The sequence below is a fragment of the Suncus etruscus genome, chromosome 5, assembly GCF_024139225.1.
Source record: "Suncus etruscus isolate mSunEtr1 chromosome 5, mSunEtr1.pri.cur, whole genome shotgun sequence".
NCBI lineage: Eukaryota > Metazoa > Chordata > Mammalia > Eulipotyphla > Soricidae > Suncus > Suncus etruscus.
Window position 1 is genome coordinate 80,949,060 of NC_064852.1, and position 25,894 is coordinate 80,974,953.

General features: G+C 34.9%; 1 protein-coding gene across 1 annotated transcript in view; it reads right to left on the reverse strand.

Annotated features, from left to right (window-relative positions):
• FIGN (fidgetin, microtubule severing factor) overlaps positions 1-25,529 on the reverse strand; it is a 141,701-nt gene extending 116,172 nt beyond the window's left edge. Inside the window, exon 1 of the mRNA XM_049773346.1 lies at positions 25,347-25,529. Within this exon, the coding sequence (XP_049629303.1) occupies positions 25,347-25,371 (25 nt within the window). The 5' untranslated portion in view covers positions 25,372-25,529. The remainder of the gene's footprint in view (positions 1-25,346) is intronic.
• Positions 25,530-25,894: the final 365 nt, after the last annotated feature.

The window sequence follows — 25,894 nt, forward strand, 5'->3', positions numbered from 1 at the left end:
GATTTAGCAAAGTCTAGTTTGTTTTGCGCTTATTTTTGTTGTTGTTTTTTTTATTAAGAATAAATTATCTTTTATAATGGGAAATAAATTAGGAAGGAGCTGAAAATCATAAGCAATTTATACACTGACCAGCAGGAGTGTTTCCTCAAATGTTGCTTTTGAATGTCAAAATGCAGGTGGAAATGTGTTTGCAAAAGGCAAGGTGAACCAACACAAGGCTGACACGCGCTGTTTATTACTGGAAAGAGAACTGAGTTTAGTTTGGTGTACGATTTCATGCTGTCTGACTGTGACATAATAGTGTCAGCTAAATGAAAGGTTTTATTTAGCGCCAATTTTACCAAAACCCAATGTTTAACTTATGACACAACAGGGATTTGGAGGTCTTTCTCGTCACCTTAAGTGGAAGGAAGTCAGAATCCAACATCAGAGGAAGGTGCTATTTTATCTGTACAGTCTCTGCTCTCACCTCAGGTAATAAGTTATTTCCTGGCAAAATAAAGGCTCATAGCATTAGCTAAAGAGACACAATTATAAGAGAGCAAGGAATCTGCGTTCAACTATATACAACAGTTTGACTGGCTACAAAGAACCACACCATTTCAAATTTTCTCATTTCATACAGGCTCAATTGCTTCACTAACACTTCTATCAACACACATGTACTTGCTTGTACATACATGCACGCGCGCACACACACGCGCACATACACATACACACGTTATACGGTATAAAGAGCATTTATTTTTAACCACAGAGCTGCAGTAAAATCAAATATCCTTTTTTCTATTTGAAGGCTGCACCAGGATTAGAAGAGGCTTACTGATTCTCGAAGCAAGTCCAGTTATTATAACAAATGTACATTTTACCAGTCTTGAAATTCTAATTGTGTTTAATACAGTTTCGTGTTGCATCAAAGTATAAAATCAATACCATTTGTCCAGCACACAGGAAAAATAGAATCCATAAATGGCTCTTATTGAGTAATTAAACACCTATTATTGTCATGGGTAGTGAAACAATGAATATGATAAGATAAATTTTTGCAAGAAAATACTGCAGTGATTAATACCTCCCTACGTATTAAATAAAAATGACTGCCTTTTGTGCAGTACTGCTGGCAGAAGAACAGGGACGTGAGAACTAGTTGCCAGTGCCACAATAACAGGCTAACCTTGAACTGAACTCCTTTCCTCAAGAAATTAAATGCTGTAGCAGGACTTTAAATCCCCCCACTTAGAGCTCATTTGTGTGCCATGTAACCTGCAGTTCCTGAAAAGAACTCATTATCTTCAAAAGGAGAATCCCTTTATAATTTCTTTATGAATGTGTATATTGTTTCTACAGGAAAAAAAAAAGTATTTCAACATCCAAAAAGGATAAGAGCATTAACAATATAAGCAAGGCAAGAAGACTTGTACCAATCAGATGCCATTACTACTTCCAGGAATACAAGTGCTGAATGCAATTTCCTATGGAAAACTGAACATTAGATTGAGAATGAGGTTAGAGGAAATGCATATTTAGAAGAAGAGATTAATCTGTAAGACTGGTGCTAACGCTCTTGGTTATTCTGTAGCTGGAATTTCCGTATCTTTCTGAATTTTCTAGCTCTGGCATAATCCTGAAATCCCTTACTTTACAGACTCCAACACCTTATAGTCTCCTCTCTCTCTTTCTCTCTATCTCTCTCTTTCTCTCTTTCTTCTTTCCTCTCTTCTCTCATTCTCTTCTCTCTCTCTCTGATGTCTCTCTCTTTCCTCTCTCTCTCTCTCTGGTGTCTCTCTCTCTCCTCTCTCTCTCGCTCTCTCCCTCTCTCCCCTCCACTCATCACAACACTACAGAAACCCTACAGTACTTTGCCTTTTTTTCAACTTGAGAATGATGCACCAGAAACAACTACAAAGTACAAAGATGAATCTATGGATGTGACACTTGTAAAGGGTAACCCTATTTCACAAGTGAGAAGAGACAAAAAAGAAAGAAAAAAAGGCCACTGAAGCAATAACTGCTCACTGAATTACCATTAAATTGCAAGATTTACAATCCAATGTACAGTAAGTGCATATCTAATGGAGTTTGTCCTCTAAAAGAATAGAAAGTGAATCTCTGCTGCAGTAGATGTGGGTAGGTGATGTATGTTTCTTTTCATCTATTCTTTAATTTAAAAAAAAAAGTTCAAAACACAAAATAAGAGAACACACTGATGCCACACCATCAAAACCCTAATGCAAACTTCCCTAATTTTAAAGACACTTTGAAATGACTTTGCTATCAAATTGATTCCATTCTTCCAAATGGGTAACACAGAGGGTATGTATGTTGTCCTTTTACAGCACAAATACTTGAGAAGTCAAACTTTTTTAATTGCTTATCAAACAGTAAAAAGAGTCTAAATGATTGATTATAAATAACAAAAGTCATTACTGTCATTACTAATGAAAAGCAAAAAATGTAATTAGTTACACTGAATTTAGTAAAAGCTAATAAATTTGTCTTGATAATACAAAGCACTAAAAGATGATATGGATGCAATCAAATATCAATAATTTAGAACTGTTGGTTTTTATTAGCACAACCACCAGACAGAAACTGAATATTTGGAAGCAAAGGTACTTATTCTATTTAGTATCATTATAAACAATTCAAAAAATTATTTTCAGTGTTACATTTACAATAAGCACTTATAAAATAAAGTCTATTTTCTACCTTAAGTCAAACAGCAAATGATATATATCATATATATGGTCATATATGATATATATCTTCTCATATATATGATCATATATGATATATATTTTTTCTCAGATTTATGCATGAATAAATTTGGAAGTAACATTCTGAAAAAATCAAAAACTGGTATAAAACAGCATAAATAGAAAAATTATCAGAAAAATCCATTTATTTTGATTAGATAAGAAAGTATCTTGTTTATATAGTATTTCATAAGTCAATGACCTGGAATTAAGTAAAATGTGAAACAATAATGCCTATTCTGAAAATGTATGATTTGCTCTTTTCACCTCTCCCACATAATCTGAATTTCATTTTATAGGATTGACAAATAATACATATGATCAGACATGATATACTTGTTCTTTTAAGCTCTAGAGAATCAAATTTGTTAAAGGTGAAGTAGTGGAATTACCAGTACAAGTGACTAGGTCCATCAGAGCTTCCAGTAAGTACTATACAGGCATGCCCAAATAAATACCATCATAAAGGATTTTATATATGAGATATAGACACACACTCTCTCTCAAACACATACCCTGCCTGGTTATTAAAAACATAAAATAGATTCACTGCTATATATAAACTGAAAGGCATTCTAGAAATCCAGATTAATTTCAACTTCAATGCTATTTTAAACGGTGAACCATTTTTTCCCTCACTCTTGCCAAATATATTCAAAATATCATCTTAAAAATCAGTTGCTTACACTTCTCTCAGTTACAGTGAGCCGAAGATTTTTCAGCAACTGATGAAGACCAGTGGACCACCTGATACTTTTTCAGCAGGGTGATACAATTAAAGGATGCCTTTGATTTGCTTGAAAGATTACTTCTCTTTCTTAATTGTTTAAAGTGCACAATATAACACAAAGGGGGGGGTGGAATTAAGAAGGTGACTGTAGAGCCTGAGCTAATTGCAAGCTGATTAGATTGTGCCATGCAAGAGCTCTCCCTCCATTACATACCATCACAAGCTCTGGTCTTTTCCACCCTGCTGCTGCAGCAAACAAGCTGATTTGCTAACAAAGTGGTCAGCTCGGGCACTTGCACAGCAGCTCACGGGGTCCACAGACGGCTGCTCTCCATGCAGAGAATCTCAAGCTCCATTTTCCAATCTGATTACACGGCTCCTTGTTCCAGCAGCCTTAAACCTTCATGGCAGTTTACCAACATTTTCATCACTTTTTTCTTTTACAAAGCAAAAGAACTGATAAGCTCTCAGGTACCCAGGATTTCACAGTCAATGGCTGGCCAGCAGCCAGCATAGCTTCACTACACAACTGTTTTGGGCCACACTGCATAAAGCAGACAGGATTTACCAGCCAGTACTGGACTATTAGAATTTTGCTGTGTGTACAAGTAAGCAGCATGTTTCTGTCGAGAATTGTGTCTAATCACATCTAGGAAGAACAGAGACCTAATAAGCGCCTTGCCTACCCCGCCTCCATTAAAAAAAATAAAAAAAGAGGCAATGCAAAGTAAACCAATGAACACATGCCCCTGAATTCACTATTAGCCTAACTAATGTGTTCAGGAACTCCGCCTTGTAAATGCAAAGCACTAATAACTGTTTTTAAAAGTCCCAGTCTGATTGCCTCCACCAATTACCTCCATTACCATGAAAATGATCCTAGTAACTTTCCATTAAAATATAAAAATTTCAGGATAATACCAAAAAAAGCAAAAACTGGTTAGTATAGCAAAACTTTAGAACTTAATAAAGGGGGTACACTAGGCAAAATATATAGAAATAAAGGCCCCATATAACTATCTGAAGACACAACTGGAAAATCTTACTACATAGAATACCCCCAAATCACAAAACATAGTTAGCAAGAGTTCTATGTAATACATTCACAATCAGAAGTTTAAAACAATGACTTCTATAGCCCACATGTAGAACATCCATACAGAGACTTTACCTCTAGTTGTCAATTTTTTTAAAATTATGGACATGGTACAAAATGCAAAATAAACACAAGTCTTAAAAAAATAACATTCAGTGAGATACAGTGCTTATTCACGGTGTCATTTGAACGGAAAATAAATAAATAAAAATTGTCTCCCTTAGCCATGTCAATAACTTTTCAACAAAAATAAGGAAAACAATTTTATGAGTTTCGATTGGCTTTCCTTAATTTTTCTTTTTAATTAAGGGTTTAGGAAGGGAGGCTTAAGGAAAGAGAAGATGCTACAGCTATGGGAAAAATGTACAATCCAGCTCACACAATGCTTCAGCAATCCAGCTCACCAGTGTGCTGACCCTCTGTATCTCAGAGTCATTAGCTCTAGTCCCAATCCTGCCTCCAGGAGGGGGGGACTGAACTCACACACCAAAGTGAGGAGATACGGGATTTTGAGCATGCCAGACAGAAGGGTCATTCCTTCTCGCTGATGAGGAGGACGCTTGTTCCCTAGGGAGGGGAAACTCGATGAGTGACTGTCGCAAGATTCAGGCAATGGACATGCTGCTGACTCAGGAATGGACTCTGACAGCCACCCTGTTTTAGTCTAGGCTTCAGAGTGGGAGAGGTTTAAGAGCCGCAGCAGTGACAGGTACATGCAAAAGTTAGGCAGAATGCAAGGGAGAGGGAATGAAAAGAGAAAATGCAACAACTCCTGCTCCAGATAAATGCAAACAAAACAAACCTTTTTTTTTCTTTTATTGTAAGTTGATATTTCCTAGCAGAGGAAAAGCAACACTGCTTGTAGGTATGCATGTTTCTAGAGTACCCATAGATTGCTGAATGGATCTTAAAAGTGAACATGGGTCTGGAAAACTGATGAACTGGGCTCAGGCTACATTATATGCACAATACTAAAACAACCCTCTCAACTCAGAAAGTACACACATACACCCATATATGTATTTGCATGTGGGTGGTATTCTGCATAAATGACTGTCAACTTAAAATGCCATTCTTTAATTTATATGCAAATTCTACCTCTGGTAAAATAAAAACATATTTTAAGCAGCTTATAGTGCCAACACATTATTCCCATGAATGACTCCTAGTAAACTATTTATGCCAACTGTGAGTCTTTTTTTATGATTTATTGGATGGTGAAGGAAACCACTTAAACTATAGTTGTCTTATGAATCAGTAATTTTCATGTTTCTAATTAAAATGTAAACAGCGTAATGAAGACATCAAGTTTTTAGGCAAATGTCTCTTTCAGTGCCACTTGGGGTATGGTAATTACTAGAGCAGATCTATGGATGCTCCTGAATCCTCTACAAATCCAGATTAAAAGCATTACTGCTAAACCTGACTTTTTCCACGAGGGAATTGTGTACTCTAACCCATTCCCAGGTTGTTTACAGATGTACATTGGCACTTCCTTTAAAATCTGGTCATTGAAAAAAAAAATTAAAATGGAAAATAACAAATGAAGTAATTTATATTTTAAATGTTAATGATAAAACATTTACTGGCACTTAAAATGCTGGAAGTAGATCTACTTAATTTGGTTCTCTGCCAGTAGATTCTTGAAAAAGGACAGAAACAAGAAAGAAAAAGAAAAAAGAAAACAGCACCCAACAGTGTCTACCCTAAATGTTTAGAGCCCAGATATGGAAAGAGGGGTGAGATGTCTACAAATGCAAAGATAAACTTAATGGGATTTATGGTATTTAAATGAACATGGTAAATACAATACACAAATTAGCAAGATGTAAAAAGTAATAATATATGACCCCTGAATTAACAATGTCTTTTTTCCCCGCTCAAAAATGTTAAAGTATCTTTGAAATGAGCTATGATCTGTTTTCATTTTTATTTCAACATCTGTTTTTTGCTGAAATTCTCCAAAATTTATCCTAAAGCAAATGACCTCTTACACATGCTAAAGAAACACACCACCTAGCCTGCCTACAACTGTTAATTGAACTTCTCTCTGAAGTCTATTTTTTCCAAGTTAACCAGCTCACTTGCTTTACATATTTACTACCAAGCACTTGAAGAGTCCTTTTTGCTTTTTAAATTAATATTCTGCACCACCCTTTTCTCCACACACCCCTTGAAACTATTATAACCACCCTGGCAGTTGAGTAGTTACAGCTGAAATCTGCAGTAAAATGAAAAGTCTAAAAAATATAAGATAAAAGGAATATTTTCCTTCTCCCATTCCCACCCCCACCCACCCGTAGTCTCCAAATCCACAAACTGACTAGTATGGCCAATTTTCATATTGTTTTAACATAAATGCTAGACAAGCATGTTGCTAAGGTTGGACAGAGAATTGAGAATGGATAAGAAAATGGGGGGGGGAGTGACATGAGACAGAGAAAAAGAGCAATTTTTGCAATGTTATGTTTTATTACTAAAGTAATGTAGGCAAATACATGTATTGCCAACATTCTGAGATTAAAGGAATAGATAAATATGAAGGCTATTCTTAACATTTTTTTCCATCTGAAAACATGTAAGAAGCCCCATCTCACTCCCCACTTGAACACAGAGCTATACTCTTTAGGGATGGGGGAGGGGTGAGACACACACACAGAGAGAGAGAGAGAGAGAGAGAGAGAGAGAGAGAGAGAGAGAGAGAGAGAGAGAGAGAGAGAGAGAGAGAGAGAGAGAGAGAGAGAAGATCTGAAAGAGACACATTTTTGGTAATGTATTAAAAAAAATTTAACACCTCTGGGAGATTCTAAGGGACAGAAAGCTGATTAAACAAGGCCAAGTGTTTGGCTTAAGGGTGATATCATAGTTGTGTTCAATATCAGAAGTGTTGCGAGTACAGGCATCGTTTCTATTCGCTTTGTGCCAGCAAGGTAAACACTGGATTGCATTGTGGATTAAAACAATAAGAAATCTCTTCCCTCTCAGGCTTTCAAGGCCGTGTTAATCGGGTGTAATTTTTAATGAACACTAGCTGCTTGGTACTACTCATTCAAGACATTTCATTAGAAGGTTATTCATTTAGAAAAAAAATCAACATTTCAACCATATCAAGCTGTAACCTTTCTTGAAATGTAAATGAATAGTTTAAATGAGAAGATTAATAAAGAAGGGATGTTCCAATTCCAAGCATGGCATGCTATGTATTTTTAAATTTGTCTATGCCAGATGCTGTCAGTCAGAACAAAAAACTGTCCAAGCAGACAATCTGTGCGTCTGAATGTTGATCATGTTGGAAAGTACAGGGGGGGAGGGGGGAGTGTGTCAAGGATTCATGGTCCTTCATCTTTGCAGTAGAGCAAACACGTCTCTCAGTATAGCGACAGACAGCTGCTTCCACTTTCTAATGTGCCCTAACTTAGATCACTGAAAGAATTGTCAGCACTCAGAGAAACACACAAAGATAACACAGCCAGCTGCCATGGAGGGGAAAAACAGCACAGCTCAGAAGAAATGGGATTTGTTCCATTTGCATGATGCTGCCTCCCCTGGGCCCCTTTCTTTCAAATCCAAAGCACAAAAGACAACACTTAACATATTTGCTTAAAGATGACAACCTCATGTTGATTTCATTTGGATGTAACAGTGTCAGGATTACAGATATAAGAATATATTATATCTGTAACAGAGACTGACAAATGTACCCATCAGTGGAACTGTCTGATTCATCTGCTTATACAGCCATTTTACCATCCCAGGGGTGCCATCTAAGTAGTAACTTTAGAAAACTGAAGGTCTAATTTTATTACACCACATTTCAACCTACTAAACAATATTATTTCTAAAATATATCATTTTTATTGGAAGTCTCCCTGATGAAAAATCCAGTAGACACCAGAGAATTTATGAACTGTGTGGGTCTTTTGAACTCAATATACTTCCCATTTGAAACAACTTTTCTTACTGTGGACCAAAACCCTAAAATCGAAAAAGTGAAAGTTACAGAGAGAAATGTATGCTTTGACTAATGTAATTAATATGGTAATTTGTTAAGAGAGAGATACCAGGCCTTACCTGGTCCACTTGAAAAACCTCTATGTAATCACCTACTTCTTTCTAGGATATTATATGTCTTCCCTCAACACACCACTTGTACTTCAATAGCAACTATGTGAATAATTATTGCCTGTCAATATCTTTGGGGCATACACTCAATCTGTCTTCTCTTAAGGTATTCTTCAGACAGAAGATAAGGCATGAGAATCATTTAAAATCAAAACTTAGCCAACCACCAGTCATAATATGTACAGTTTGTAAAGTCATGATTTGGCTCTGGGCCACAAACTTTTACAAATCCCTAGTCTTATGGCATTAGCAATTTTGACATTTTTAAAAGCAAATATAAAGGCTCTAATACTGAGTCACTAACATCTACTTTCTTCTGGTTTGCTTGATTGAAAACAGGATCAGACTGGAAACAAGGAACAGGTAGGGAGCATAGACTTATTCTCTTTGCATATGCAGGACACATGCGTGCACATGCGCACACACACGCCCATGCTCACCCACGGACCTGCACACACACTCACACACGCATTAATGCCCAGGCACATTCAACAAGAAATTCCAAACACCTGACTTGCCATAATAAAATGCTGGCTTCCTACATTCCTACTTTGTCCAAAGGAATGCTCTACTGCATGTTGCCATTTACTGGCAACAGTATAATTCACTCACTTGGTCTTGTTTTATAAAATAGAGTTAACTGCTATATGTGAAATTTAGCACAGCAGATGGTTACCAAACATTATTTTCCATTTGTTTAGTTTCCAGTAAGAATAAGAACTGTGGAGTCGCGCTGCAAAGAAAACTAGCAGCCTAAATGATAACTAACCAGTGCCAGAAGATGCATTTTAAAATAAATTACTTTTATTGTACAGTGTATCAAGGCTAAATATAAGTTTGAGGGATATGGGATGTTATTTGCCCCATCTCCATCCATAAAGGAAAATTACATTTGAATAATTTATTTCTTCGTGTAAAATCCTTTAAGGTTTTGCCTCTATATTTTTAAGTGATCAAAGTTTCTAAAAGCAACTTATTATAACCATTAATGTTTGTCATCGCCCAAGCTGAAATCACTTTCTTTACCTCTAAGTGGCTCAGTTGTTCAACAGAAAATGGGAAATAGGAGCCATTTGCAGACAAGTGCACATGCACAGAAAATTAAGCTGTAAATATCTGGACCGGGTTATTACTGGAATCTGGAAACATCTGGGGCTACAGAACAAGCCAAGCCCCATTTCCACAATGTCCAGGTAATTGCTTAAATGATTTATCCCTTACTGTTTCTATTAAAAATGTCTTTAAAGAGAAACATTTGTAGGCTCTGTTCTGCAATAAAATCTGGTATCTGGTTTCACTTGTACAAAATCTTGTGAAAGATGTTACGTTTCTTCAAGGACATATGCAAAGAAACCCTGGACAAAGACTGAGTGCTAAAAGAAGGCGTGGTTACTCTCTCAAAGAGAACAAGCACATCCAGAAAGCACATTTTTAGCAGCTTATCTGTGACCAAGTTTTATTCTAATCAAAAAGTTCTATGAGCAAAATTATCTTAAGCACACATATACAAACATCTCTTAAGCACATATATAAATGTATACAACTAGAATTTAGGATCCATTTTTTAATTTTACTTTTTATTTCTCATAAATCTTGTTTACTGAATTTTTAAGTGAGTAGCATATCAAACCTATCTCCTAAGGGACAAAATAAGTCCTACCTCCCAGATACACTTCAGCCACATTCAGTAAAAATTGGGAAACAGATTTAAATTGGCTCACTTAGATGCTATCTCTGTAGCTACCAAGTTACCAAGCAACTCATTCATTCAAAATAAAAGAGTTATCAATGTTATGACCTTCCCTGGGTTGCTCTACGAACTTCTCTCTGTCTCTGCCTCTTTTTCTCTCCCTCCCTCTTTCTCTCAGACAAGCACACAAACATATCTGCATTAACATACATTATATCTATATTAGCATATTTATTTGTGTTAACTTTAAAAAATATATTTCAGTTTAAGCCTAGAGGATTAATACAGTTGAATATTGTTCGAAGATTACTATGTCTGGACATAACTGACAGCTATATATTGTGATTAAAAGGCAAAAAATAAATAAAATAAACTATTCCACTGACTTACCATGGCTTTTATTTTGTGGACATTAACTTAAATTACTATGGTCACTAAAGAATCTCCCAACTTTCCTTAATGAGACAAGCAAAGGAAATGCCAAAAATTTTATAAATGAACTTGCCCGAATATTTGTACTGATTTAAGATTCTATGAAACTTCCTAACTATGAAGTTACAACCATCTTTTTACTTTCCTTGAATTAGTTTAGTTGTTGGTACCCATAATACTAAAAAATCCTACTTATTCCTTGTTACTCTCAGTTTCAAAGATTTAATTTTTTTTAAAGTTAAAATGACTTGAACTTTGTTGGTTTCCAGAAAACCAACAAATCCTATCTAACAAAAGAACTAAATGACTCTTAGTGTCAAACTGCAAAAAATAAGTTTGTTGCTTTTAACATACTGTTTTCCAGTTTATATGATCCAACATGTAAAAGAACACCTTCTTTTTTTAAAACTTTAAAAAATGCATTGCATAGTTGACATAGTTGACCATAATACATTTGTGTCCAGATAAGTGAGAAAAAAGTTAGTTTAAAATAAAAAGGCATGAGGCAAATGCAATTGCACAGTGAGTAGGGCATTTGCCTTGCACACGGCCCACCCAGGACCAACCAAATTTCGATCCACAGCATCCCGTTTGGTCCTCCAAGGCTGCCAGAAGTCAGTTCTGACTGCAGAGCCAGGAGTAACCCCTGAGTGCTGCCAGGAGTGGTCCAAAAAACAAAAATTAAATTGAATTGAATTGAATTGAAAAAAATAACAGAAAGAAAAAAGACAAAGGAAGAGAGGTTTGAAAAAATAAAAAATACATTAGCAAGCACATTTGAGAAAAGTATTGTATCTCCAATGAAGTCATTGATACAATGACACAGGTTTACTAAGCTCTTGGTAGCTGTCCACTCTATTAAATTGCTGTGTTCCTATAGGAATGAAAGTATCAAACAAATGAAGTTGTCCAGCACTATTATTGATGCTGTGGATTTTGTGGGGTGTGTTCTCAGCTGTCAGGCCTCCTGGAAAAAGGAGGTCTAATACCTTCTTTACTGCTTAACTATTGACATTCTTAGCTAAATATACAGTGTTCTCATGGAATTATTTAAATGGCATTCCTCCACTGTACTTTATCTGATGGCATTTATTGCAACACACCAGGTTACCAGTTAGCACTGTACATATTGTCTTATATAAAGAATATCTGAGATCAACCTAAATTTTTTTTCCTTTTGGTTTTTGAGCCATATCTATACAGGTCTATACCTGGCTCTGCACTCAGGAATGACACCTGGCAGCTCTGGGAACCATATGAATTTCCAGGAATCAAAATGAATAAGCTGTGTGCCCTACCCACTCTACTATCACTCCACCTTGATGAGCTTCAATTCTATATGAAATAGTAAGGTAGTCTCTAGAACTTCTCAATCTATAAATTGAATCTTTAAATTTTAAGCTCAGATTGAGAATTTTTTTGTTTGTTTGTTTTTGGGCCACACCCAGCGATGCTCAGGGGTTACTCCTGGCTGTCTGCTCAGAAATAGCTCCTGGCAGGCACGGGGGACCATATGGGACACCGGGATTCGAACCAACCACCTTTGGTCCTGGATGGGCTGCTTGCAAGGCAAACACCACTGTGCTATCTCTCTGGGCCCTCAGATTGAGAATTTAAAAAAAATATATTGAGGTGGTTTTTTGTTTTTTTTTTTTCAGTAAAGGTTATAGGTTTTCTTAGTAAAAGAGGGTTTTTAAAAAAATGACAATAGAGCCATTGTTTTTTTTCTAAATTCTTTCATCAAGAAATGTGAGCAAGTGTTTTTCCTGGTACATTTATCTTTAGGTTCAAGTACACCAATATACAATAGAAACTTTGTAAAATGATGTTGACTGACTCATTACAATTTCAACATTTCTTCAAATTGAATTTCCCATAGAAAACGTGTAGTTTGTTGTTGTTGTTGTTGTTGTTGTTGTAACGCTAGTGACAGGTTTAGAGAAAGAAACTAACCCTTTCAAAAATACACAGACCTAACTGGTAAGGCACTGACCATCCAGAAGACAGGATCAGTACACTCCTTGTAACCACAACTAGATTACTTAATGTCCAGCATTTAGTTATATAAATTAACAGTATCATGCGCTATGTACAGAACCAAAATGTGTCAATTACAAGAGCAAGCAAAAACACAAATTGCAAGGTTGTTGAAAGTACCAAGTATAGATTAACCAGTTTGGATCTCATCTCTTATTACACAAATTGCCATCCTATTCCAAGGAAATCTGCTCCTATTCCAAGGAATTATGAGGGTACTAACAGAAAACATATTTGCACATAGCCTATTTATCAGAAAAAAGGGGCAAACTAAAAAGAAATGTCTTAGGTGGTACTATTTCCTGTATTCAACCAAAGGCTGAATAACCCACAGTCAATCATCACCATGTTGGCAAGAAGTTAGCTGATTTAGAAGATCCCAATCTAAAGATTCCGTATCCTCAAATTTGTGACTACAAATAATAAATAAAAAAATTTTAAGTGTGAATGATGATCTGAATGAAATACTTGTTATCATCTATACTCAAAATGGGTTATAGCTTTAATGTATAAGGATATAAAAATAGCATATAATGTTCTGTTTTTTCTAAGAAGATTTAAATGCTCTCCTATCCAGATATAAAAATAGAATAAATTACTATAAGTTCCATTTTAGATAAATAATTACAAAACTTTTTGCAGGGTTATAAATATCTTTACATGCTAATTATCTATAGGAAGAATATATAAATTTCTCATTTTAATGAAATGCACAATTTTAATCTAATATTGAAATGTTTGAGAAGCATATTCTGCTTTTTGTAAAAAATTTAATGGAAGATTCAGTAAGTACAGTACTATTATCTTTGGCCACTTCAATTAACTAAGTCTTTATTGAACATCTATTTCACTGTATACATTTGAGAAAGTTAAAAATGTTTAATAAATTAAATTCTAGTTATTTTCAAAGACTTTACAGTTTTATAAAAGAGAAATACAAGTGTTCAACAATCTATACTAGAAGACAAAACAATGGTAAATTATTGCAAGGAGATGTTTAAGAGTTTAGGCAATATCAAGTAGCTATCAAAATGGATCAGAAGGACATTGGAGCAATAGTACAGAGGATAGTGTGATTGCCTAATACATGATTGACCTGGTTTCTATTCCCCTTATTCTATTTGGTCCCTGAGAATCACCAGGAATGATCTCTGAGTGCAGTCATAAGTAAACCACAAGCACTGCTGAGTGTTCCTCTCTCCCACAAAAATAAAGGAAACTCAAAGAAGTGTGATGCAATATTTAAACTAGATATCCAAATCCTAGGAGGCTTTCTATAGGTAATAAATAACATTCCAAGGATTAAAAGAAATTGAACAGAGTAGTAAGAAGGAAGATGGGACTTCTTCCAGTTTTATAACATCCAATTTTTATACTGAACTTCAATTTATTTAAGAAGTGTATTCGAATTTCCTAACTCCACTACCACTTAAATTAATGTGCTATCAGTTTATTTATATAGTTTACAAGGAAAGAGCACTGACTAATAGTCATCAACTCTCGTGATACTAAAATTGCTGACACATTTGCTTGCAACCAATTAGTAACTCTATTTAATGAATGGTTATCATCCCTTCTGAATGGCTCAACAAAATGATAAATGATGTCTGCACATCCCTCACTATTTCGCAGATAGCTTGTAGAATGTCTTAAAAAGAAACAAAAATGTCATTTTCATCAGTTGTTGGTACTAGTAAGGTTCCAATTTACTTGTACTCCAATTTACTTGTCCATGACTGAACAGTCATGGATCATACAGAATTAAAAAATTTGAATAGTAATTGTATCAACTCTTTTCTTGTTAAAAAGAATGTAGGCAGAAGTTCAGTAACTTACCCAAGGTCATAGATAAGGGAGACAAACTCTGGGCTTCTGCTGCCAGCTTTCTTCACCACAACCACTTTTCTGCACTCTCACAGTGTGACAGCAATGCTCTTAAGATTCTTCAAACTGCGAACTGTAGCCAGGGAGTGAACTATCGCGAATACATGGAATGACTGTACTCTTTGACTCTAAATAGATATTTCTATACTTATAAATCTAGGAAGAATAATTTTTCAGTGATGTTTAAGATCTCATAAAAATCCTTTGGCACGGAGAAATGATTGTTCAGTCCTAATTTACATCAGCATAGTTTGGAGGCATTTAAAAGAAGATAGGTAGTACCTTTTCCCACCACCAACTTCCACTTAACTGGTCTGAGATAGGGCTTTAATTTAAGTCATTAAATTGCCAATATCCTTTTCAGCAGCTGCTGTGGGCAATGGTCCTTATTCTAGCCTTTCTCACCAATTTTCTCCATTTATTTGCTCTTGAAGCTATTTCCCCATTCTAAAATTGTTTTTCCTATAAGTGCATTCTGTGCATGCCCCAAAATGCTCTTCAATTTTTCTCCCATTATATATCCTCTACCTTCAAACTTCCTCCTCATGATCTAAATATCGTATTCCACTGACTCAGTGAACTTTGACTTTCCATATAATCAAGTATCAACCTGTCCCACAAATACGAAGTAAACTAACAAAACCCTCACAACCCTCCTCAAACAGGAGACAGGTAACCTGAGATTGGAGTCTGGTTGCAGAGGAGTGAATGAGGAAACAAAATTCCTAATCAGGAGACAGAGAGAGAAAAAGAGATAATACAGGGGTTAAGGGCCTACCTCAGTTATATCTCCAGCACTGCTTGGTTCCCAGAGGATCTAAAACCCCAAATAAACAAACAAAGTTTGTGGTCAGTTTACTGATAGTAACATAGGAATAAAATCTTCTTCCCCTGGTCACAACCACAAAGAAACCTGCAGAATTAGTTATTAGAAATTACAGATAATTCTAAAGATACATATATGTTGATAGGTATATACATTGCAATTTTAAGCCAACACCTTCAAGATGGTTGTGTCATTCTGGTACAGCAGGGTAGATTCCAAGGTATTATATAAAGTTTCAAGGAATTATAATGTTAAAACTGGGAATCTCCAGAACTGAGTTGGGGGAAGAGCTGTGAGAAAGGGAGGGGGCCTGAAGGAACGAGAGGGAAGGGATGAGAAATACAGTGGTGATGGGTGCAGCATTGAAATTATGTACACATGACACCACCGTTTGCAATATTATAATTCACAGTACTTTAACCAATAAAGATAAAAACTAAAAGATAATAAATAAATAGAACTATGGCTCTGGATCCATTATTATAAGTATTAGCTATTTTACTTGTTCACTTGTATCCAATTATCATTGGATATTTGGGGAAAAAGAAACTTTTCTTTTACTGTTTTTTTAACAGTACAAGTTAGTTTTCCCATAAGGTCTTTTATGTGAATGTTATAACACAAAAAAGCAAAACATTAAAAAATAAACAAAGCATTGTATGCACTCATAGAGGGCTTATTAAAGAAACAAAGCTTTAAAAAGCACTTTAGATATTAGGGTTTTTTTTCCTAAAGAACTCACCATTTAAATGCTATTGGTAGACTTCACAGTCAAGTTTAAAAAACTTCAGCATTTTTTCTTTTATAAGGGACATTTTTCTCTTTCTAGATATGCTTGCTTAATCAATTATCTATTTCTAACTAAAATTATTTACTGTACTATCTTCACATCAACAAGCAAACTGATATTGATGATCAGTTGACTGGTATTCTTAGAATAAAAAAGAACATATTTTTCCCATTAGAGAACACGTATTCTTAGTACATTTCACATCTTTCCTTAAAAAGAATAAGCACTGTTCATGCAGGCATATAAAATTTTAAAGCTAGTAAAAATGTTCTTTCTGCTTTGTCAGACCAGTATTCAGGTCATATGGGGTCTCAATGTCTACTTTGGGGTCATATCATATTCCCCTCTAAAACATGGCTTAATCTTGTGAATTATGCAAAGGAAAACTTTTTAAAGGAGAACTATGCACCAAGACTATGGTGCAGGATACTATGGAAGGGGTAAGGGGATCAGACCCATAGCTTTTGTAAGATGGGCCTAAAATTGACTCCAGATTTTTGACTCATGAATGAAAAGTCTGCTTTAATATAAGCTGTGCTTTAAGAAGTAAAAATGTCTATTATGTTTAACAAGTTATATGTTGGGCATTTCTTTCAGAAATGAGTCATAAAATATCTTTTTAAGTACCTAAAATCATGAATATGTTTTACTCTTTTACCTCTGCTTGAAAGTAATTTTTCATTTTCCAGGAAAGGACACATTTTCTAAATAACCTCATTAACCTAATTACTCATAAAGAAATACCAAAAGCGTCCCTGACATCGATATTTTCACAAAGAAATTTATCTGTGCACATGCACAAGAGCATATTTCATTTAGATAATCAAAACTAATTTTTATTTAAAAGATTCCTTTAGATCTATGCACATCTAGCAGTGAGATTTATCTAAGGCACTTAAAGTTTGCAAACAGTAAAATGGAGTTTTGCACAACCTATTTCCTCATCCATATACTTAAATCCAAAAGTATTAACTATTAAACCTAAAAGAATAATAGTATTCTGTTTATTTAATGATATTTGTTTGATCTTAAATGGGGATTGAAATGAAAATGCTTTCAATCCTAAGGGAACCTTTCATCCTACTAAGAATAATTATCTTGTAAGATTAAAATCAGTGAAACATACCTAATTAAGACTTATAATTTAGCATCATTCAGGTATATGATCTAACAGAAAGAATTTGCAATCTTAGCTTCAATTTAAAATAGAAAAGCAGAAGAGAATAGTAGGAAATAAAATAGCCATTTGGGGCATAACAAAGCACTATATTGCCATATAATCACCTAGATTCCTGGCTTAATCCCTTTTTAAGTCAAACATTTAATATGAAAATACAACATAGAAAGGATAAAGTAAGATTGGGAAAGAAGGGTCCTAATTTAAATTATATCGGAGTGTGTAGATAGGTTATACAACAGACCATCTGAAATGTCTATTGTGGTCAACTATTAAGATATTTCAAGTTTAATGCAAAAGATCCCTAACCTGTGAGGTGAATTTATAATTAAATAGGACATTCTTGTAATAGTTATTTCCTAGCTTCCTTTCATTAAAGTGCATATCAATTGAGAGAATAATGCCTAGTTATTATTACACAGGGAAAAGATTTTTCTTCTTAGAAGATCTCCTATATAGTATTTCTCTCCACGAAGTCTAACAAGGCATACAAAATAAGTCCCATTTTTCTCTTCCTCAGAAATATCTTTAAAGACCCCCACCCTCACCCCACTCTCAGATTATATGAAAGAATAGTTACTTTTTTGAGGTCTTTGATATTTCCTTCCCTGGCAGAGTCATCTGATGTGAGAAATATCTTTTGAAAATAAATGGTACAACTTCAAGTGCACTCAGATCCATTACTTGCTGGACATTCCAGCATATCTCAGTTTTGATTTGAAAAAGCCGCTTGACTTCAGTTTTCAATTTTAGCTATTTCAGTATGAAGCTTGATCGCATTGATAAGTATCTTGGAAAGCAACGCTGTCAAAGTTTTGTCCACTCATCAACAGTTTGTTCAAACCCCAGGGGAAAGGAGTGCAAGATTGCTACTACATTATTTAGAGGAAGGGGGCTCTTCTAATTCAAGTCCAGAAACTAAGTTCATAACTACTATCACATACTACAAAGTTAAAAGTCACTGCAGAAATGAGTCACTTTTCATCTTTAACACAACTGTCACCACCTGTTTATATAACCATGTTGCCCCTTTCTAATGTCAAAATAGTAATATTGTATAGCTCTAACAAGGTAAGTATTTGTTTGTTCTTCTTCCTTGCTTGTCACCCAATGAGTTATACTTTATTTTTTAATACAATAAAATTTAAAATACATATCTGACTTGTACCTGGGAACTTAAGTGGGAAAGTATAGTAGTCCTGCATGCAACAAAGAAACATCTAGCTTTCAATTACAAGCCACAAAGAATGCTTCCATTATAATGTTTCCATGCTTGACAAATGCACATGCACCTATACACACAACTAAATAAAAGTAGGTAGGCTCCCTTTTAAAATATTTACACAAATATTCAAGTCATATATATATATATATATATATATATATATATATATAGGACATGTCTGAGGCAATGGGCAATACATACAAAAGACAATCATTTAAATCACCAGATTAGGCACAGAAAGCAAAATATATACCTGATAGTCCATTTTCTCAGTTGCTCTTATTTAACTGGCATTCCTGTCTCTTTAGGCAGAGTAAATGCCGAAAAGTCAGTCTTCAAGTGGGAAAGACAAAGATCTCCACAAACGACTCCCACAATAAGCAGGCATGCAAATAAAGGCAAGATTGGCTTTCTTGCCCTAAAACCTATATAGATCCACAGTTCCCCAACCACTACTATAAAAACCATGGTTTACTAATCTATAGTTGCTGTTCTGCGTTGTTAATAATCTTGGGACAAAGTCTTCCACATTATCACTTGCAGGAAGTTTGAGGTAGTCCTAGGTGAAGGTGACCATGCATGTTCATGATAATAAGTCCAAAGAAAAACAAAAAGTTTATGACCGCAGCTAGAAAAGGAGGGCTTCGCAGGACACCACTTTAAATTTTTCATTTTGAATGTTACTGCTTCCATGAATAATAATACTTCCTTGGAAATCAAAGCATGAAAGTAGAGGTCACTCATTCTCAAATGAGTTTACTGTCACATGTGTATGGCATTTAATCAATTGTGAGTTGCTTAAAAAGTATCCAATTGACATAGCAAGCGTTGGTTGAGTCAGGACATTTTTTTTAAAAAGACAGGTGAAGTAAAAAGACAGTTTTCATTCTTTCCTGGACTAGATCCCAATCTACCCAGAAGTGGAATGAAATAACTAGATAAATTACAAACCAAAACCAAAACATCTAGAAATGAAAAGTAGTGAAGCTGTATTCAACAGCAGGATATGTAAAGAAGAAAACATGTTAAAGGAAGTTTATGTATTCTGCTGTAGGAAAATCTCTAGGAAAATCTTTTTCAGTTTTATATCACTAAACTTCATAAACTTCCATAAGCTGCTCATAATATTAAACTGAGGATAAAATTTCAAAAAAAAAAAGCGCATTTTCTAATACCATTTATAAAATAAACTTTCTAAGGTAGAAATTCTTCCTGAGGAATATTAAATATAAATTTTGTGTTAATATTAAAGTATCAACACAAAAGTATAAATATTCAAACTGCTTTGTTGGGTCAAAAAAAAGTTTCACCTTGGGCTTTCATGTAGCAAATCATACATTCCACTTGCAAGATGTATCAACTTCAAAAATGATTGGAAGCAGTGACACTAGAAATGCTTTGTGAATGTCATGGCGGCTCAAATATAAGCAAACAGATCCATTTATACATATATTTAACATAAATACATCTGAATTGAAAGTCTTCTTTGAATTGACTGCTTCCAATAGCCTCCCAAACAGCCCACCATATGCAATGCTAAGCAAAGTGTCAATATTCAAATAAGACAAGAAACAGATTTGTTGCATAAAATATGTAAATATTATTAAAAAGAAAGCAGCGTTTAATAGCACATGTCTAGATGGTTTCTGATCACCTCTCTCTTCTGCCGCCTTGCCTTCTACTCTCAGGCCTCTCAGCAAAGACTCGTCAACAGGTATCGCTCACACGTGCGGAGCAGAGACAGAGCTTCTAAGGAAGCATCTGTGGTGTTGCCCGAAGGAAACAACATACCCACCTGCTTTTCATTTGCTTCAAGCTTCTCAGTACAACCTATTTTACCCCTTATTTCTACTATCTGCATTTCTGATAGAAAGCATCTCAGCTGTACCACTGTCATTTAAATAATGGCATTAAAATGTCCCAAGGATCCATAATCAGTTATCATGTACCGGTAGTGATGCTTGAAATTTCGACCAGAAATGAAATTTTAAAGTGAATGAGAAAAAAATCGAGTTTAGAAAAAGGAAAGAACATTTTTAGTAAAGCACTTGTAAAACAGGAATTTGTCTGCAGTCTTAAAAAAAAAAAGAGTCTTTTCATATTATTTCAATAGACTAAAAGAAATACTAAAATCTCCACGTGTGGAATTTAAGCTGGAATAAATTTCATACTTAAAATGTACCCAGTCCTACACTCCCCAAATAAATTTTAAATCCAATTTGATCTTAATAAAAGATTGAGTTTGTAATCCCCAAAGAAAAAAATTGCACTAAGTTTTTATTTTAATTAAGAGGAAAATTGCATTTTGTGTCATTTGTTTATACTGACTTCCCAATGACTTCAAAATAAAAAGAAGGTACGCTGATCAATCAAGTCTTTTCTTTTGATCAGTAACATAGATCAGTGTTTCACCCATATATATATGTAAAACAATTTTTCCTAAAAATTTATAAATTTAGTCCTTACTAGTTAAATTCATTAACTCTACAACAATAAATGTGATTCTTTAAAAAGTAATATGTAAAAAATTGTACTGAGAATATACTGATTAAAGGCAAAACAGCAAACATTTGTATCAAGCTAAGGTTCTAAGGACAAACTGGAAAGTATAAAACATAAAAGGCTGCAATTGTTTCAAATACACCTAGCAATTCTGCTGATTTTGGACTATTAAAACTGATTACTTAATTATGCAATCATTCAAAGCATCCAAACACTCGGTGACAAATACAGGGAGTCATTAGCAAAGCCATCTTCACCTTGAGATGAAAACTATAAAAAATGTTGCAGACACTTAAACTTTTAGGATCAGTCCCTAAGCATAAAATAAGCGAAATATTAAGTTCCAAAAGGTGACAACACTGAGTTCAGAAATAAAGGAATCTACCAATAATTATACTGCTTACTTGTCTTGTCAGATGGCTAATATTTTAAATTATCTAAAGATGTCAAGCTAAAATACAACACGTCGTTATAGCTTCCTGGAGGTACTACATTTCTCCCCTCCCCTCTGGTCATATCCTTGTATTATCAAAAAGTCAGAAATAAATGTCTGCTCTCTAGTGTGTCTATCAGAATACCTACAAACAGGTTCTTAAAGTCTCTGCCTCGTGTGGGTAAAAAATAAATTCCTTTTTATTAGAGGGCTGAGGGAACATTATTAGAAACCCAGCTGCAAGTTTTAAACATGACAAAAAAAAAAAAAACCATCAAGTTTGTATTCATAAGATATAAGTGACAATTTTAAGAATTGCACTGAGTCACTAACCAGGAGAAAAAAGTATCCCTTCTCTCTTTATATGTATGGGTACATATATATGTATATATGTACATATATATGTACATATATATATGATGGTTCTTAAAATATTTCCAAAGAAGCCCTATAAATTGCCTTTTTTAAGAGAAAAGAAAAGTCAACTCACATATACAGCACCAAACAGAAGTCTTCCTCTCTTCCAGGAAAACAACAATGAGACTTTATTACCCTGCTATGATTCTCTCATTTCAGACATGATTAATTAAGAAGTATTACACTTCCCAAAACTCCCACCACACTCTTTGTGGTCTATCAGCCCAGTTGTTGATGGACACAGATGAAATATTGGTCATCAGCAATAAGAGATAAGTATGGTAAAGCTCTCTTTCAAAGAAGGAACTCTCATATTTTCTATTCCAAATAAAAGCAAGATGCTTAAACTGCTTTTAAAAATAAGAAAAGAAAAAAAAAACTTAGTTTTCTTACCACTGAAAATTTGAATAATAAATGCAATATATTCAGCATTCAAGAATGTATGCCATATTTAATCAGCAACCTACCTAAATTTTTAAGCAGAATCAGAGACTTGTAGCTCTGAATAGTTCATACAGTATATGTGTATAACCATCTCCATGCACAATTAATAAACAAAGGAGACAATGTAAGCTTGTTTTGAGAAATATTCTCTAAGAAAAAAAAATTTTCCCAAGTAAAAACTAACATGTCACAAATGTAATGAAGGTAGGAAACAGAAGTAAATGAGTAAAAGAAAGATGGGAAGAGTGTACTCTAGCATTTTACTGGATAAAAACTCTGGTTTTCTACATGCTATCCCAAAACATTTTCAAGATAATTGTCCCTTGAAAAGCAATCTATTTTCAAAATGCCCATGGGAACCAAGAAGCTAGTCTAAAGCAAAATTCTAGAAATAAAATTTTAACAGCCAATTTAGAAAGGTGGAGTTTCTCCCCCCTCACCCCTTCCACTGTTATGTCCAAAAAAAAAAATAAATAATGCCCACTTCACACTTAGTACAATACGAATAAATAAATGTTGTTGGTTTCAGGAAACATTAATTTTCATCTATTCTGGTCAAAATAACCTTGCCTCTTTTTTTTTCTGTTATATTAAATTTAGGCTCAAAAACATCAAAGCAGCTTCCACCTCGAACCTAACTTTTCGAGGATCAATGTGACAAGGCAGTCCCTGATAGATGTTTCTCTTGATAAACGACTTGTTCAAAAGAGACATTGTAGCTTTCATTTCCTGACCACAACACACTTTTAATTTGCAACAGCAGAGCTGCCAGAATGTGAGCACTTGCCCACTTTCCAGCCTTTTAGGGCTGCAGTTCTGCTTCTTGTAGGCCACGGTATCTGAGCAAACAAAATCTAAAAATAATCAGAGTAACAGAATCAGTACAGAGTAGCCAGGGATGCCACTTTCCACGTATACACGTGTCTAGCTTATAGATACAGATAGATAGATGAATAAACTTTCTCCCCAGAATTTTAGGGCACTTTCACCAGGCTCCTCAGTGGACCCCTTCGCACATCATGCATTTAAACACAGGGAAATAAATTATGTGACTATTATTTAATAGGAAGTAGAGATGGGGGTTGGAGGGCAATTTTCACACTTAAATCTGCTGTTCAATGTCATAAATTAAACGACTTACTACTCTACCTAGTTGTTGTTGTTGTTGTTTTTTACATATTACTGCAATCATGATTACTCCAATCCAGAAATCACATCTAAGTATCAAGGCGGTGAATAGTCAAACCATCCAATTTGTGCTCTCAGCACATTGTCCCAGCTCCGATTTTAAATTTATAAATGTAATATCCTCCTCATCACAAGCAGCAACCCAATCTGCTCTGAATATATATTACAGCTTTAACATCACAGAGGGAAATCGCCCATCTGGCAATCCCATTCGCTCCAACAGCTCCAGGGGAAAAAAAGCTGTGCTCTCTTCTCCTTAAAACATTTCTCAGGGCAAATTATGTGCATCTAAAATAAACAGTCTTCTTATTGATCGCTTCAAAGTCAACAAGTTCTAAATGCAAAATTCAATCAAATCCCTTAGTATCCTGTAAGAAGAGTGCCTGTGTGTTTAGCTCAATAGTCACCAGAGTCCAACCAGAAGTAGCTGTCGCGCAACGGCTCTAGTAGTCCTTTTCCTTGTATTCACGTTTGTGTTAGGAGAGAGTAGTCATCACCACGGCCACATTACAGATCCCTGGCAGCTTTGCTCCCTTGCTATTTCTTTCTTTTATATTCTCCTTTTCTCTCTCCATCTTTTAAGGAAAGCCTGGTGATGGAGTAAATGTAAGCTCCCACCTCCCCAAACAAAACAAAACAAAACAGAAATCAGTTTTAAATGGACTTGTTCTTTGGTTATGCAAAATAGTTGGAACATCTTTGTTGTTATTCCCTCTTAGTGTTAATTGAATACCACAAAGTGTACACAGGGCATGTTCACAAGAGCTATTGAAAACCTCTTTCACTCCATTTCTCTGACTTTTTTGATAAAAAAAAAAAAAAGCGATTTAGAACAAAGTCAATTTCGGGGCCTGATTATTTAATTCTATCCTAGGTTAAAAGTAAAAAAAGCGCTCACAGACAAGTGAATGGCAAAGAAAACAAAATTTAAAAAAAAAATTACCATTGTTCCTGAAACATTAAAAGCTTAAATGATCAAAAATAATCTTGTATTTTTATAAAAGATAGATCTTCCCTCACCCCCCAAAAAACACATTCAGAAGAACTGATTACTTCATAAAGTACAATCATCTAACGAATAGATAGTATAACTGCATTAACAGATTGAGAAGAAAAAAAAATCCAGTTCTGTGTAGACATAAATATATATTCGTATATATGTATATTTACATACTTTCATTAGTAAGCAGTCTTTCCCCACATCCTATCCTCTCCACTCTCCACCCTACCCCTCCCCCCTAAAGCCCCACACTGAGTTTAACTAATTTACATACCATTTGACTTCAGCAGTTATATAGTGCATTGCTAGTAACATGCAACTTTGAGATTAAAACTGAAACTAATAAAAGTGTACTCCAGCAATCTATGAAATCAAAATCGAAATATACAAACAAGTAATGGCAAAAGCAAATAAGCATTTTAGCAGACTAAACGTACATTTCAAAAAAGAAAAGAAAAAGAAAAACAAAAAAGAAATTACATCTCATGAGCACTGTTTCCCAGAAACAGCAGAAATCTTCCATGGTTTTATGATCATGCGACTTAATTCCTCTTTCTTATTTAGATGCAAAGGAAGTAAATTCCAAAATTGACATACCATAAACACTGGTGCTACTGATCATTTCTTGCTGGCAGCACAAAAAGCTGAATTGGATTTCTCACAAGCAGGAATTCCAAAGGTTGCTTTTCATTAAAGCCACTTTTCCTCTCAGCTATCAAATGTCACTGCCTTGAAACGTGGGCCCTTTCGTCAGGTATTCATTTAACCTACATGCATATAATTAAGGGGGAAAGCAACATCAACAAAAAGGGGATCTCAGATCACAGGAGAAGAAAGAAAGGGGGGGGAAAAAGCACATGACCAGGAATACAAGTCCATGTCAATTTCACTCACTCCCATTGAAACTAACAAGAGCTCCGGGGAGGACCGTAATAGGATCAGTGGATTGTATATACCATTAAATTATACATCTTTCTCTCCCCTTCCTTGCCAACAATACGCCCACCACGCTGTCCCCCCTCCAGGAGGATGTGCTGCTTACATTTTTCTGCAACCGATCTTCTGACATTTTCACGTTCCCCCAGCCCACGAGACTGTAATTTAATCGCAACTTTTTGGTGTGGGCAAGATTCTTATTTACACTT